This window comes from Pseudopodoces humilis, chromosome 4, assembly GCF_049639895.1.
Source record: "Pseudopodoces humilis isolate 2021_Gansu_Grassland_sample_001 chromosome 4, ASM4963989v1, whole genome shotgun sequence".
In the NCBI taxonomy this organism is placed as follows: Eukaryota; Metazoa; Chordata; class Aves; order Passeriformes; family Paridae; genus Pseudopodoces; species Pseudopodoces humilis.
In genome coordinates, this window is record NC_142203.1 from 6,287,957 (window position 1) to 6,304,871 (window position 16,915).

At 39.1% G+C, this 16,915-nt stretch overlaps 1 protein-coding gene across 1 annotated transcript in view; it reads right to left on the bottom strand.

The window, feature by feature from the left end:
- The window catches only part of CAMK4 (calcium/calmodulin dependent protein kinase IV), a 148,621-nt gene extending 135,126 nt beyond the window's left edge, over positions 1-13,495 (bottom strand). Inside the window, exon 1 of the mRNA XM_005529992.3 lies at positions 13,241-13,495. Within this exon, the coding sequence (XP_005530049.2) occupies positions 13,241-13,413 (173 nt within the window). The 5' untranslated portion in view covers positions 13,414-13,495. The remainder of the gene's footprint in view (positions 1-13,240) is intronic.
- Positions 13,496-16,915: the final 3,420 nt, after the last annotated feature.

Consider the following 16,915-nt stretch of genomic DNA (forward strand, 5'->3'; position numbering starts at 1 on the left):
TATGACTATTCTGATATGAACAGAGCTGAAGGTTCAGATTTACCTTCAGATTTCTGGAGGCTGAGGGACTGCTCTCAGCAAGCATCAAAGGATAGATGTTCTTGCACCCCTCTCTAGGCAAATGCTTCTCACTATAGATGGGAGACAGGATATCAGCCCTAACAGGCCTTTGATCTGACCCAGAGCCACCATTCTTACACTATAAAGACTCAAGTGACTTAGGATGACTTGTTGATTTTAAATTGTACTGCAAACATATGCACTTGTATATATGCATCAGTCAGCAGATTCTGAAATGGCTGAAAGTTCTGGAAACAAATACTGAGTGTTTCCAAACAAGATGTCTCCACAAACAAAATGGAAAGATACTTCAGTGGTATCATTAGAGTTTATATTCTTTCTGAAAGGCAAATTTGAGTTTCCTTTAAATACTAAAACACACATACCTAGTGCACTGGATGCCCATCTCTGAGATCAACTGCAGTTTAGGTACATTTTCCACTATCCAGGCATTAAGGATGTAGGAGAGTACATAGGCCCCCAGACACATTTGGATTTCAATTTGAGATAAGAATGTGACTAGGAGAATCTGGCTGATCTTTGATGGTGTCAACAGATCAATACTGAACTTACTGCTACCAACAGGAGGACACTCAAAATCAATGCAGTTATTCTGAAGATAACTAAGAAGAACTCTCCTGAGTCATCGAGACAGCTCTTGGTAACATGGGCAACCATGTTGTACAGTCTCTTCCGCAAAATTATCACATACCAATTTTAGGCACAATTCTCGTCTGTCTTGCTCATATTTAAAAGGCTGTTACAGAAGTACAGATGGTTACAGACTCCCTTCTAAATTAAAATTTTTATTGTAATCATGGTTAAGGTAGTTCTCCTCTCCCTTTCACGCACAAGGAGTCCTTAAATTTAAGTAAATTTTTCTAACTCACAGGTGTGATCCTCTGTTGAAAAACTACCATAACCAGTCATGTAGGAGTAAAGAAACACAATTCCTCCACAGTATATTTTTTTGGATGAAAAGTAAATATAAAAGAGATTTTTCATAATATATATGAAGGCAAGTATTTTATGTCAATGTTGCCATCACTTTTCACAACTGCAACTATTATGGTGGATGGATAAAAAATTAGGACTTATCAGGTCCCAGATAATTCAGAGAATTAAATGCCGTGTAAAAACATTCTGTGTTGTTTGACAGACTTACTGTAGATGAGTCCTTCCATATTCAGGACTCAAAAATTTATACACAGTTAATCCACATTCCAAAAACAGGAGGAGGAATACACCTATCTACATATTAAAACCTAATCTACTGAACATCATGATTTCTGTCAGCTTCCCGCCTGGCACACTAATTATATTATTTGGCATCCATCACAAGAAGACAGGTGTAAAATGACCAATTTTGCAGCTTCTGAAGTTGTCTTAGGTTTCAATGCAAGATGTAATCAAAAGTAAGTATTCTATTGCCATCTGTTAAAACCAGGTGGGGCAGTGTTCTTGATCTCTTCCACAACCCATCCTCCCTCCAGGGGGATCTTCTGTTAATGGGCCATTGAGGCTCCCTGCAGGACTGATAAAATCACATCATCCCATCGGGAGATGCTCCACCCAGGGGGAGGAGCCAAGCATTCCTACCTGGATATAACCTGAGACTTGGAACACCACAGGCAGCCTTTCTCCACTGGATTCCCAGAGGAGAGAGACCAGACCCATCTACACCAGCACTGGACCTTCAGAGGGAAACTACACCCTTCTACAGGATCACTGCTTCAACAGAGCCACATCTGTCACTCCAGGAGGACTGCAGCCACCATTTAATGGGACTGGTACCAACACCCTGACCAACAGGGTGTCAGGCTGTATTCTGACTCTGTCAGTGTTGTTTTTGTACTACTGCATTTTTATTTTAATTTTCCTAGTAAAGAACTGTTATTCTGATTCCCATTTCTTTGACTGAGAGGCCCTTAATTTCAAAATAATAATAATTTGGAGGGGGAGAGGATTTACATTTTCCATTTCAAGGGAGGCTCCTGCCTTCCTTAGCAGACACCTGTCTTTTCAAATCAAGACAGAAGTTTGTGCCCACTAAATATGTGAAGATTATTTCTTCCTCTTTGCATAAATGATTGTGCTTTCTCTCTAGAGAAAGCACTGGGAGCTGAGGCAAGGGAAGGTGAGAATAGACTCCCTTAGCTAAAGGAGCTAGGAATCACCAAAGGAATATGAAAGAAGAGATTCATCTTTGGTATGGGCAACACTACAAGAATTCGTATTTGTTTCACTTTCAACTGGAGTGGAATAATGGTATAGAGGGAAACAATTTTATTAGCCATTGGTGTTTAGGGGTTTTTTTCTGTCTCAAGAAAATTTTCCTTTGCATCTAACCTTCATAAAACTTGCCAGAAACACACTGCACATTACTTCAATGTTTTTGCTTTTATCTGATATGCATGTTTGAGCACTATGCATTTGGTTGGTTCTGTGTTTTATTTAATATTTGAATTATCTCCTTTGGCATAAACTTTGGAGTATGCTGAATCAGTTTGCTGATGATAAAGGTGGGGAGGCACTGGCAGTGCATCAGAGAGCTAAAATGCCAGAAAGAAAAAGCCTGTACTTACTACCTAGGGAGCAGGATCAAGAGAAAAGGGATAAAATGTAGCTGCATTAACTGCATGGTCACAAAGTACAGACAAATAACAATAACTCACTATAAAATCTCATCAATTGCAAACAGAAAAGAAAAACGGAAAACATAGAGTTTGGGCAACAAAAACCAGACAGCTATAAGCCACCAAGACAGCAGCTGTAAAAAAGGCAAATGTGACCCCATCCCATTCAATAATGGCTATTGTTCTTATTAGAGAAGTCTGAGAATTTTGTAACTGGAGGCAGTAGACAAACACAGCTTCTGTAATGTGCCTCTACACAGCTTCTGTAATAAAGCTTCTCTATGTTCCAGCAGGGAAAGGAAATAAATCATATGAAAGCTGCACCACTTTTAGTGTAGCTTGCAGAACACATTCCAAGCAAGAACCGAAGACAGAAGACAAAACCAGTTAAGAGGGACCTGAATCAGAACTCTCACAAGGCACCATTGCACAAGATAATAACATAATTCATACTTGGCAATCTGGTTACTTTGAGTGAAGAATGTCTTTAATGAACACAAAACATAAAAAGTGAAAGAGTGTGTAAATTTTAAATCAAAATTGTTGAATAATTTCATGGTGTAAAACAGTCCCTTATCCGCAATGTGTAAATACTTCAGTTACTCATTCTAACTCAAAACCAAGAGAAATGACAAAATATTGAAAATTATCATCAGATGAAAATTCCAGAGTCCTCAAGTATGACAATTAACTATTACAAAATATAAGAATATGTGGATAAAGCAAGCTCTAACAGGCATGGCTCTAAAGAATTACATACAGTCTTCTAATAGCCACATGCTGTTGTGGGTGACTAAGATACCTTGCTAATCATTATTATTCTGTCTTAGCTGAATAGAGCAAAATACAGTAAAATGGTATTACTAGGTATTCAATATAGTTAAGACACATGGTTCATAAGAAACACCATGGCAAATTACTTAAACAAGCCATCTGGTATGTATTTATTGTGTTAATTCACAAATAGCAAACATAACCAGTTCACAGAATAGAGACTGACAAGAGAAAGAAAGTAAGATTTGGAGGGCTATTTATGTGAAGAATAAATTTCACCATCCCTAATTTAGACAGCCATTCGAAAGGGAAATATATCTAATACGATTTTTCCATCACAAATGACATTTCATCTTTTCTAAAGTCATGCAGGAAAAGAATGTGAACAGGTTAAAATGTTTTGGTTTTTTCTTCTACTACACAAGTGTAGCATGAACAATAAAAATAGCCTAGTATGGATCAAACCATTTGAAATTGTACATTAACATTAGCTAATGTACTTGACAACCTGAATTGTCAAATTGTAAAAATGATACTGTTGTGCAGAGGAGAAGGTGATCAGGTCTGTTTTCCTGATTTGAAATTAATGATTCTCTGAAAAGAAAAAAAATACTGTCTTTATGCTACTGCCAATCAAATCAATTCTGTGGACAACGTTTGTAGTAATGAATAAAACTGCATTTTTCACTCAGTTTCATTCCTGCTCCACCTACCTTTAAATACTTACAAATTATGATGAGAAATGGGATTCGAATTTAAACTCAAAAAATAATTTATGTGCATATTTATTATGGAGGTAATAGAGAGATGGAGATGGGTTTCACCCCTACAGGTGTCAGAGAAAAAAAACATGTTCATGAATTTTAGGGTCTCTTTCACTGCAGATTTTCCATTACATATTGACCTCATATGGAATTGATTACTGATCTTACTTAGAATTAATCTGTTGCTAATTTTAATTACTAAACACTGTTCTTGTTTACAGTTAAGACATTCCTGAATTAAAACGCTGTGAAGGGAGAGTAAGATACAGTTAATTTACCAGCCTTCCTCTTCCCTATACCGCACAAAATTAATTTATTATTGTCTTTTCAGGGCCATAGGTGTTGCTCCAATATTCTCAGTTACTTGTTCTATTACCATTTTTTAAGACTAGAATTTGTCTTTCTCTTTCAAGTTAGTCCTCTGCCAGTTAGCTAGCAGACTGGTCAACAGTGTGCTCCAGAGTTTGCAGCTTCCATTGAAAAGGCTGACAGAAATCCCCGGAAAACAAAGAGAGGTAAGAGGGAGAAGGGAAAAAAAAACCACATTATTAGGTTTCTTCCTCTAATCACTTGGAGCCTAAAGTCATTAAACAATGTCATTAGTCATTTCCTAAGCAGTCATCAGGACCTACACCATAAAGTGTTGCTTCCCATTACAAAATCAGCTTTCAACCCTTTAGTTTTTAATTTTACTTAGCTAGTCACCCAGAAAATCATGAGGGTTTGAAGAGAATGTCAAGAGAAGGATCACTCGCGGCACCCACAACATCAGGTGGGGAGGGGGGACATCCAATGAATCAGGCAGCTAAAAACATTAATGTATATGTGTCCTACAGCTCCCTGAGCACAGATTAGGATAATGATGTCAGAGTTCTCATCATGTCTTGCATTCAGTTTTAACAAACTGTTGTCACATACAGGAAGCTGACAAACATGTTCTCCATCAGGAAGACAAAAAAACCAAACATCTGTAAAGCACATCAGATCAGAGCTGTGGGTCTTTAATCTAGAAAATATGTCAATAGGTTAAAAAAATACATTTTAAAAAAATCTGTACTCATCCATGGTAGACTCTCTCAGGGCCTTATAAGCCTTACCAAAACATCAGTTTTCTCTCCAGAAGTCAGTAATATCGCTACAATAATATAAAATAATCAAAGTATGTCAAAAGCATTGATTTTTTTTTCTGGTCCAAAGCTGTTCTTAAAATACCCTTGTTGACCCACAGTATTAGGCTGGTGCAGAACACTTACTAAGTCAGAAAACAGCAAACAGCGTCTTGTATTTAGAGAGAATCTGAAAGAGATACATCCTCAAGTTCATTCAAACAACTAATCATCAAAAAACATAATTGCTAAAGATCTTATTATCAAGTAAAAACTGCACAATTTATGGCCAGCCTTCTATGGAAGGGTACAGAAGTCCAATCATTTCAACACAGTGTGTTTAAATTTTTTACGGCTAAGTACAAAATAAAATCACACACCACTTTCCTTGGCACTGTCATTGTGACTCTGTTAACAAGGACTATTTAGAAAAAATCAATATGAACATTATTTCAGAAGTACTTGAAGATACCAGCAGCAGCTGATCTGATTGTCTGTCCATCCCAGACACCTCAACACAAAAAGATAAAAACAAGATATTTGTTGAAAATTTTTATTTGTATTCCATTCTGCTAAAGTCTGTGGTGCAATCAGGGTTGTCTTCATGAATGAAATCACACTGAATTGAGTATATTAAGATGCAGTATCAGTACCCAAAGGCAGGGAATCTGGTAGACATGGATATGCTTTAAAAATCAAAAGACTGAAAGTAAGTAAACATATTGGTGTGTTCATAATCATCTCAAGTGAGAAAATACAAATATTCACAAGAAGTAAAAATTATTGCGGGGAAAGTTATGGACAGGAACACATACATGATCCTGTTTAGGAATTGACAGCTATTCCTTAAATCCAAGCAAGTTGGTTTTGGTTTTTCTTCACAATGCCTGGAGCCAGGCCAGAGGAGAGATGTATCACATGTTTCTGATGATGGAGGGTCTGGGGAAAAGGACTGTGGAGATGACATCAGATCTGAGATAAAGCTGGAGCTCTGGCAACATGACATATGTTCTGTGGCATATGGATGCTCACAGCAAGGTATGCATTGGAACACAGACTATGCATTTGTTGAAGGGCATAAAATTTAGTGTTTTGTTTTTAAGGCTGTGAATTGTGACTCTTGGACCTGCTTTTACATTTACATCCCTCACAAAATGCCATGATATATAAACAGTAAACTGTCAAAGGGCAGCATTTTGTTCCTCAAAAGGGCTCCCACTTCCTTCTCTTTTACATTCTATGGTTCTTTATTTCTAGCACAGATAAGACATAAATGAAAGGAGGAAAATTTATAATCTACAGTACCATTTTGTTCAAGTGATTACTTGTGTCTGGACTCACACATGGTCCCAGCCATTGAATTTGGGGGATCATTCCAAGAAATGTCTCTCCTCTTGTTCCCTGAAGATCAAATTCAAATTAAAAATCTTTTGTTGCTACACATTGAGTGGTCACTTGCAAAGCTGCATTGCTGCAGGATCTCCTAATTTAGAGCTACTTTGCAAGGAGCAAAATAACACCTCATCAATCTATTCACAGGCAACAGACACAAATATTGATGGTCCCCAATTATCTGTGTGTTTTAACAGAGAATAACCCATTATAGTAATGACATCGATAATGCAAGGCCAATTAAAGCTTCACTAACACCAAATGTAAGACAATTTCCAATATATCAGTGTTTCATTGTAAAACGTGTCATTCTTACTGTTTTTTGGGTTTTTTTAATGGAAGAGGTAAAGAAATTATAAATATCAGAAAAGACATTAGACAAACCAAGAATAAAAAGCAGGACCAACATTTGGAAATAAATGGAAATAATTCTTTCTCAGAATTATCATCCCTGTACTAGAAAAAGAATATTCCTTGTGAAATTACTGATTGCTCAGATAATAAACACTTGCTTCTTGTGAACAGAGGAAGTATGGTAAGAATGCCTAAGTAAAGAAGCAAAGAGCAAATAAATATGCAAGTTTCTGTGTTTAAATTCTGCTTCATTTGAAAGCACAGGGTCCTTTATTTTTATACAATCTGAACTCCTACTAGTGGTTCATTCATATTGCATATATATAGATGAAAATAATATTCAAAACTCTGCAGGTTTTTCCACACACTGTGCAGGTCAGAAGATTGCCTTCCCAAAGTTCAGTCAACATTGTGGATATCAGAAGAGCACAGAAGAATTGTTCAGGTTTACTGCAATACAGCTGGCTCAATTTGTTGCACTTTAAACAAAACAAGAGCTGGGAATGACTATTTTTTAAAATTTTCATATTGAACTTTTCAGACAATATTCAGGAAAATAAAACTTCTTTGAGCTGAGTGACTGAAGATCATAGTTATCCCTTTCTAGCAAGTACCTGAACTTTCACAGATGGGGTACAGGCTACTGCAAACTGCTGAGTATTTTTTCACTGACCACCATGCAAACTGGTGGTCTTTTTAAATGTGGATATTCACTATGTGAGCAAGCATTTAAACATTTCTTACTGGAAAAATTCTGCCTCTGAAACTGTGTCCATTACAATCCCTTACACAACAGTGTGCACACTTGGACACACAAAAATGACACAGTGGGATGAACCCATAATATACTTCTGATACCACGGAACTTCAGTGAATTTATCTGCTCTCCACCCAGAATCATACAAGTTTATTCCACAATCACTCTCTTTCAAGTGCACTTGAAAATACTTACCTTATTTCAGATTTTCTGTCTTCTGCAAGACTTGGACTTAGAATGTCATGAATTGGAAGGGACCTACCAGGATTATCAATGATTCTGTCAGTAATATGCTAAAATCGTGACTTTGTTACCTCTTGCAGTCTAATGCAGTGTTTTTCAAACATGACAATTCTTGTATGAACACAAATTATATGATTATCATGCCTAAAACAAATCTGTTTAAAAAACTTTTTTAGTATTCTTAAGAGTACTTACTTCAAGAGCTATTGATTTTCTCCACTATAAATATAATTTTTCAAATTAAAAAACATTATCTAAACCAGTGACATAAATATAAAGGGGATGACAGAAAAAAAAACTTGAAAATCAAGAAATAACTATTCTCTATCAAAATCTTTCATTGTTAATAACTCTTTAAGTAATAGCTCTTTTTTTAAGTATGAGAAAGCTGTTAAATTTACACAGAATTGATCGCCTATTCATTTCAGATATTATTTAAGGAATGGTAAATTTTCTTTTATTGCTTTTTCATCACAGCTTTTTACTTCTGAATCAACCATTTGTTGAACTGAACCAGACAAAACTGGGGAAAAAAATCACTCCCTGCACTGAGTAAACAATTTTAGTTGTCAAAGCCTGGGCTATTCACTGCAAGTTCTGATTTCTGGTACCCAAGTGAGAAACTACACCCTGCCCACTCTATCTCCTGTCTTCCTAACACCAAGCAAGGTCCAACCACAACTTTCCCAAATGAGGCCTCAGATCCACCTCTTCAACAACCTTCCCTATGAGCAGGAACTGCCTGAGGGACAGTGCTTGTCTGAAGGTGTGAGGGCAAACAGTTACAGTTTGTGGCACAGGGCCATCTACACTGGCAGTTTCTGCTCAAAGATAATTCTCATCATGATTCCTAAAAGGACTCCATACTCTCACATTCAGACAACTGGCACCATGTGCTGTCTGTCAGTTGCATGCCTGTATCCCTTTGGAGAATCCTCAGGTCCACTGAAAAAAATTCACAAGCAAGTGAGCAAAAGTGTTGTTGATGGAGGGAAGGACATATTTTCAATACACCCTAAAGCACAATGAGCAAGTGATTTTCAAAATAAACAGGGCAAAGAAGGTGTAAAACAAATTATTCTTTAGATGAACAGAAAAAGGAACCTTTTTATAATGAAGGGATGGAGATTAAAATAATTGACATGCTTTCAAAGCAAAAACTGTTTGAACTTCAAAGCATCAAGTGCAAAACCAATCAGCTTCTATAAAATAAAGCTTTTATCAGCTTGACAAAGAAGTTTTAGCTTTGTTAACTTAAATCAGCTGACAAAGAAGTTAGCTGATTTCATCCACTACTGCTATTACAAAAGTAGATGTTAGGATGTCAGTTTTCATAAATAAGATTGACAGAGTAAGATATCATTCTGCACACTGAAATCTTGAGTTCAAACTGTACATTAGATATAAACTTTCTCTGTGCTAAAAGGACATAAACCACCTATGATTCAGCTCACAGTCAGTCCAAGCTAAGTTGCCAAGTACTGAGAGCCTTTCAGTCTTGGTCTTCAGCAAGGATCACACAACTGAAAGACTGCCCATGCAGGAAAAGGCAACCTTGGAAGACAGAAGGCCCAAATTATTTGATTGGAAATACTTTCATCTGCTTTTGACTGTTTAACAGGTTTGCAATCTGCCTCCAATAGTAACACTAGGCAGTTTCAACTCTGATAAGTTATGTAGTTACTTAGGCAAAGAGGGTGCCTGTCAAGTAAAGTTCCAACAAAGAAAATACCCATTTTTTGTAATATTGCTGAGTATCAAAACAGTCATTACTGTATTTCTTCTTCACACAAATACCATAGTTAGATAAACCCTGAATTCAGAAACTTTGTACCAAAAGATAAAACAAGGATTAAATAATGCTAACAAAAGGTTTTACTCCTTAAGGAAATACAAGTTTAGAGAACAATATTTTCAACATCTTTTTCCAAGGGAGTGTGCTTGTAGATTAAATGCATTTAGAACAAAATTCCAAACTCTACATCAACAATTTCAACCTGTAAAACAAAGACATTTTGTAAAACAAAGCACAAAATTTCCCATTTACAGTATTTTGAGCTCCACTTATACACAAAACCCTTGTAAAAAATGGACTAAGAGGAGGGTGAACTAATCAGGGCTTTGGTGGAACATAAAAACAGAATAAAAAATTATAATAAAGGGTTATCTAGCCCAGAGTACACAGTGGCTGAACACAGATGCCTCAAGATGAATGTGAGAATAGAGCAAACTCCTGTGAACACTGTCAGAGAATACCCTCAAAACACTCAACAACTTACAGTTCAGTAGTTAGTATCTACATGTTTAATCAGTCTTAGTGGATTTCCTGCATGTAAACTTGCCTAGTTGCCCTTTAAGTCCATGTAACCCTTTAGCATCCATAGTGACCAGGACTACCAGCACACAGTGCTAAAGTGGCCTTACCTCCTGCCATTGATTTTTGACTGGATTCCCCACTTTACAACATATATCCCAAAGAGCCTGCAAGGGAAAAAAAAAAACCAACAAAACCAGCCAACAAGCATCTCTGACAAGATGTTCCATCCATGCCATGTGTGCCTCCATATACTTCTCATAACCTCAATACAGGTTTTACTAGGGACAGAAGAGAATTAGATGTTTTCTTAATGGTTTCTCCTCCACACCCATTTTGTTTATCTAAACTAGATTTCATCTGTCACTTAAATGCCCCAACAGTACAGTAAGGTCTTTCTGAAATTCTTCATAGTCAACACAACCTTTAAACCCTGGACAATTTACAAAACCCAGCAAAAAATTCTGTTCTGTTTAATCTATGAACATGCTGAGCAGCACGGACACATGAACTGAACCCTGTGGAACTCCACTGTTTAAAAAACAACTGTTGACTCCCACCTAAGTTTATAGGCATTTATCATTCTTCCTAAAAGGATTGTCTCCCTCGTCTTCCATGACTCCTTAGCCAGTCATGCAAGCAAGAGTTACAGAGTAAGACGTCTTAGGGATATGACAGACATGCTTTGCACGAGAGTACTCCTTCCAAAGGGAAATTCCCAAATTTGGCCACAGATGTCCAAATGCAGGTCTTTGGAGTCTCCCAAAAGACATCTTTCAATCCCTGTATTTTCTAAAGATAATTTAGGACAATATTTTACATTGGTTATTTCAGTATATTACTTTGTTTACTGCGTCTAAAGAGATCACAGAGACACATTATCCAGCATTGTCTGACACATTTTCCCCACCACTTATCTAACTAAGCAGTGAATACTTTTTTTTTTGGAGACATACTCAAAACCATATCCAAAACTAAAAACTGTAAAACTCCAAAAGTTTGGAGACAGGGTTGCCAAGAGAAAATTATACACTTTTATATTACATTTGGGAACCAAGAGGGATTGTTGGATCTTCCTTGTGGATTTGCCAAGATACACCTATCAGAGGGGTTGTGAGACAACATCAGCACTCTGGATGCTGGCTCTGAAAATATCTCAAATATTTTTTTGGCAATGGGACCTAAGGACCTAAGGACCAAGATCTCATTGCCATACCCATTGGAGAAATTTTCTCTCAGAGCAAGTACCCCTCCAAGTTCTTATGTCCCTTCTCTGCCTCTTAATCTTTGATTAATATGGTTGTTTCCTCCTGTATTGTTTTTGCTTTTGTTTTAAATCTTACTTCCTAGCTCTATCCAGGAGCACTGCAGACCTCATGGCTCACATCTCTACACTACTTGGGTGTGGTTATCTTCCATATTCAAACCTTTTGTTAGTATTTAAAAATCTACTCTCTCACCTTGCAAGGTAGAAAAATCCACTGCACCTCATCTTTACTCTAGTACTTCTAAAGGCATTAACTCTTCTTACCAGAAACTGGAGATTTCACATGTTAAAAACCCTTCCTTATGCAATAAACCCAAGACATAGCACCAATAAAGATAACACTTACACAAAGACTACAGTGTCTATCACAAATGGTGGGAGGATTCCAAACAGACCCCAGAGAAGAGTACTAATCCAGGTGACAGGGTTGGTATCAACTGCTATAATTCACCAGCATTCTGCTTTGTTTCCTTTTTTGTTGACTCTAGACGTAGAACCAACACAACAATATTTCCTGCTTTATATTTTTATGATTCTGCACAAGGGTACGTGAAGTCAAGTATAAATGTGATAAGCATACATAAAATTATACCTATTTAAATGAGGCTAGGAATAGTAGCAATAGTGGGGGGGAAAAAAAGTAGCAGCAGATGCACAAGACCTAGGCAGAAAGCCAAGAATATTGTATTGTATTACTATCACCTTTCCTGCCCCTATCAGTTAGGAAGCACAGGTATGCTTTATAGCAGTAACTTTCATTGCATGTCTTTTCTGAAAAAAAATATTCTGCTAAGGCAACCATGTTATTTATTATCTGCAAATTTCCCACATTTATTCAAGAATTTTAATACTCTATCACTGGCAAAACTAACAATTGCTATTTGCTACCTACTCACACATTTAAGTAATGTACTGTGAGCCCTTAAAAAACCCTGTAGTTGCCGCTTTGTTCACATTATTTTCTACCTGCAAATTCAGCATGAACTAACAAATGCATTAGGGGGGCAGAAATTGCACGTCAGATACAGTGTTTTACACCAGACTTCAGTTTTTAAGAACCCGAAGACTTGGGACCTTTAAGTTGCTGGGCAGGACCACCACCAGGGCAGTAGTGCAGAATTAATGAATGAAGATGTAGCAGCTCACTCGCTTACACTGCACCCCGATGGTAAGGACCCTGCTTGCAGAGGCCTGTTCAGGGAATCCTGTCTCGGGTGGGAGTTTTGTCAGCGCAGGGAGAGAATGGCAGAAGGTCTGATGTGGAGGGATGCCGTGAATGAGGTGGCGTTTCGGTGCTCCCGAAGTGATGCCCACCCTTCAGCCGCCAGCACACGGGTACCCTGACTAAAAGCCGCCCGCCCGGGCCAGCGGCCGCCGAGAGGACAGATGCCTCCTCCTAAAAATCATTCCCTTCACCCGGGGATTTCTCGGCTTGGCTGCCGGGGAGCTGAGATGTTTCCTGAAAGCCGCACGGTGTGCCGCGGCCGCTCAGGCACACCAAAGTTTTGCTGCAGGAACACCCAGCCCCGGCCGCCCCCCGCCCGCCCGCCCGGCCCGGCCGGCGCCGCCTCACCGTCCCAGCTCGGACTCCAGCTCGAAGTAGTGAGCTAGGGTGTCCTTGTTGGAGCCATCGATCCAGTAGTCGGGCGCGGCGGAGCCGGGGTGGCTGGCGGCCGAGGAGCCGGAGGAGGAAGATGAGGAGGACGAGGAGGATGAGGATGAGGAGGGCATGGTGACTTTCAGCATGCCGGGACGCCTGCCGGGGGCTGGCCTCTCCTCCGCGCCGGCTGCAGAACGCAGAGCGACAAGACGGCAGCTACACCTCTCCTCCCTCCCTCTTTCCTTCCTTACTTATTTCCTTCCCTCCCTCGCTATCCCCTCCCTCTGCCCTCCTCCTCCGCTGGAGGGGCGGTGTAGCGGGTCCCCAGCCGGGCGGGGCCGGGCGGGAGGGATGCTCCTCCAGCGCCCCCCGCCCCATCCATCCGCCCCGCCGAGCCGAGCGGCAGCGCTGAGCCTGCAGGGAGAGACCCCCGGGGCCGGCCCGGGCGGAGGGAGCGCTCCGAGCTCACCGGGAGCGGGACAGCGGGGGGACAGCCGCCCGGGAGGGGAAATCGCATCCCCGTCCCCGGGCGGGGTGCGGAGGGGCCGGGCAGGATGCGCAGCCCGTAGCGAGGTGGGCGCCGGCCTGCCATGCCGCAGCGTTTTGCCAGTTCCCGAGAGGGAGTTCAGAAATTCTGCCGTGAATTTGGCAAGGAGGGTGTGGGGGCTGAGGCTGAGCAAGGAAAACAGCAGTGGGAAAAAAAGAGACTGACAAATTCTCGAACATGACTATAAAAATCCCCAAAATACATCTTCCCTTCCCACCAGAGAACTAAAAGAAGCCATAGAGAAATAAGATCGCTGTGCTGCAATGCCACTCTTTAACAGGTTATGAAATCTGCAGGTTATGAAATGCATGTGAATTATACTAAGGCATGCTACATCCCCAACTGCAAGATCCTTAGCCAGAAACATCTATAGAAGGGTCGTTTCTGTTGGTGTAGTGGTGAAATAAAACAGCAGCAGTTGTGTGTGCCTTGCATGCATAGTGTGCCAGGTCAATCCCACTCACATCCTCTCTGTGCTGTTACACCCACTCACACTGCCATGCCCGCACAGGCAGGAGGTAAAATGGACCATGTGCAAACCTGTGCAGCAGAAGGGACGAAGTATTGTCCTCTAATTTTCAACCACGGTTCACTGGCCTGCTTTTTAAACACCGTATTTCTTGCTCAAATAAAGCACAGGATCCTGTTCAGCATTGTGCTAATTCAGGTGTATTGATGTTTTTCCAAAAGGATTTGTTTCCCCTCATAGACAAGTCTGTCTCTTACTGTAACCAGATGGGGCAATTACTCTTAATTCTGAACCTCTTAATTTCTCAAAGTTCTTAACAAAGCAATGCTTCTCTCTGAGTAACCAGATAATAGAAGAAGCATCTCCTAAACTAGTCTTTGTTAGTAGTGGGAAAGGATAAGAGATAAATGAGATAGATAAACAAGAGATAAACCCTTTTTGTCTCAAGTTTACTTATTGTCATTATAAAATTAAACTACATATCTACACTGTAATTTGATATTTTATAATTTTCAAATTCATATTTCAAAGTCAGGAAAAAGTAACTTAGGCAAAGTCCTACGTAGAAAACCAAGTTCCATCCAATACTGTTTGAGTGCAACTCTAAATTTCCTTTGAGATAAATGTCATGCACAGAGCACCCACAGTTACAGGGCTGAGATCAGCACTGAGCAGCAGGCAGTCAGCCTTTTCACTGCTGCTCATGCCCTCTTTCAGCCCCCCAGCTTGCTCTGTCTCTGCTGGTGCATGCAGAGCTTTTCTTCATAACTCTTTGGCTGATAGGTGACACTTTTTATTTTTTTATTTGTTAACAGCATCTCCTGGGAGAAGAAATAGTCACTGATGAAGATGATCTCACACATACATAATGGCAAATCAGCACACTTAGAAGACAGTGGTTTTCCACAATGTATTTTTAGTCAAATATCTAGCGTATTCTGCCAGCCAAAGGGCACGTATAATTCGGTTCTGGTGGGGTTTTTGAAGAAATTATTTTAGTAGCATTATATTTATCCAGGTACCTGCAATCAGATTCATATCTCTAATGATCTAGATGTAGTTACCATGAACCTTCAGCTACTCCTTGCTAAATGACTAGTGGATTTTCTTTTCGATTTTTTTTTTTTTAAAAAGTGGGGTATCTCTAGAAAAGGCATTTTACTTTCCTTGAAACTCTGACTCAAAAGTAAGCTGCACTGCACCATGCTGACAGCCTTGTACTTGAAAACTGACTGGACCTTGTTATTCAGAAGGTCCACATCCTTCAAAATTTAAGATCAGAATATCCAAATGTGTCTATGTGGAATTAAAGAAAGTCTTCAGGTTGCACACTATCTAACCAGCAAAAAAATGCCTCTCAGTCTCATGGAAACCAAAGACAGCATTTCAAATTTGCAGTGCTCCAACTCAGGTCTATGTTAACCATGTGAAGATTTGCACCAACTTTATTGGACATGAAATTAAAACACTAAAAAAAAATCTTTATTTATTTTATTTGTGACACACTATGTACAAAATTTTATAAGGGAGATACAAGGATCATAATTTTCCTGCCAACAAACCCAGGTTACAAACTCAAAGAAAAAAAGCACGTCAAGAAAGAAGCAGTTTATATGGACAAAACATATATGCAAAAGATGTCCAATCTTCTGACTCTCTCCTGTCACCCATAAATTTAAGCCCCAAAGTGGGAATGTCATCTGGTGTTTTGGTGGTAATCTTTCTGCCCTCCTGGTTGCTATAGTCCTGTTTTGTGAATACTCTTGTCCTTTGTACAGACATCACTGCATCAGGTATAAGCAGAACATACTTTAGATGGCTAGATTAAAAGGTAAATGTATGATAGGAACTTTTCAAACTTTACTTTGGAAATTTTCTTGCAATTCTAGCAGTTAGGCCTTGTGTAAGAACTCAAGAAAAAACAAAATCTGTCCTGAGTTTTGAGTAAGTAGTTTCCAGTTTGTGGGCATCATTTGAAAAAGTACCATGTTGGTCCCCTGAAACTTCTGTCAGTATTTCTTCCTGGCCAAACTGCAGCATCTTCTTATTGAAGGTACAATGTGTCCACACCTATTGTAGTAAAGGTAGTGTTACCTACAAAAAGAAAATTGTCACATATAGTCCCCACTAAGGAACATTTCTCTCAAAATGGTTTTTGTGAGAAACAACAATCAATTAAGGTTTATTGAACCTGAAGAAAAAAAAACAAAAAAAAACCAAAAAAAACCACAAAAACCTAAATAAGGAGAAAAAGCAGTGCTGGGAGAATAAAACTAAACCACGATATGCTCCTCTACAAAATGGGTGCTCTGGCTTTTATACCCCTAGCCAGTCAACTCCTCTGCTATCCATTATCTTGATTGAAGGTCAGGTGTTGGCATGCCGCTTGCTCCTCCTAGTGACAACCCCGCCCTCCTCAAATGCCCCAACAACCAAGTTATAGTTACATATTATATTATTGGCTTTTCACAAATACTAAAATATCTAATGTTGGAAAACTTTGCTATACTAATATAGTTTATTTTATTTCTGTTATTAATAAAACTTAGAAATAGTGGTGTAATACATATATATATAGGTAGTAGGCTGTAGCATGGTATTTAAATAAAGACTGCTTTTGTTCATATAACAC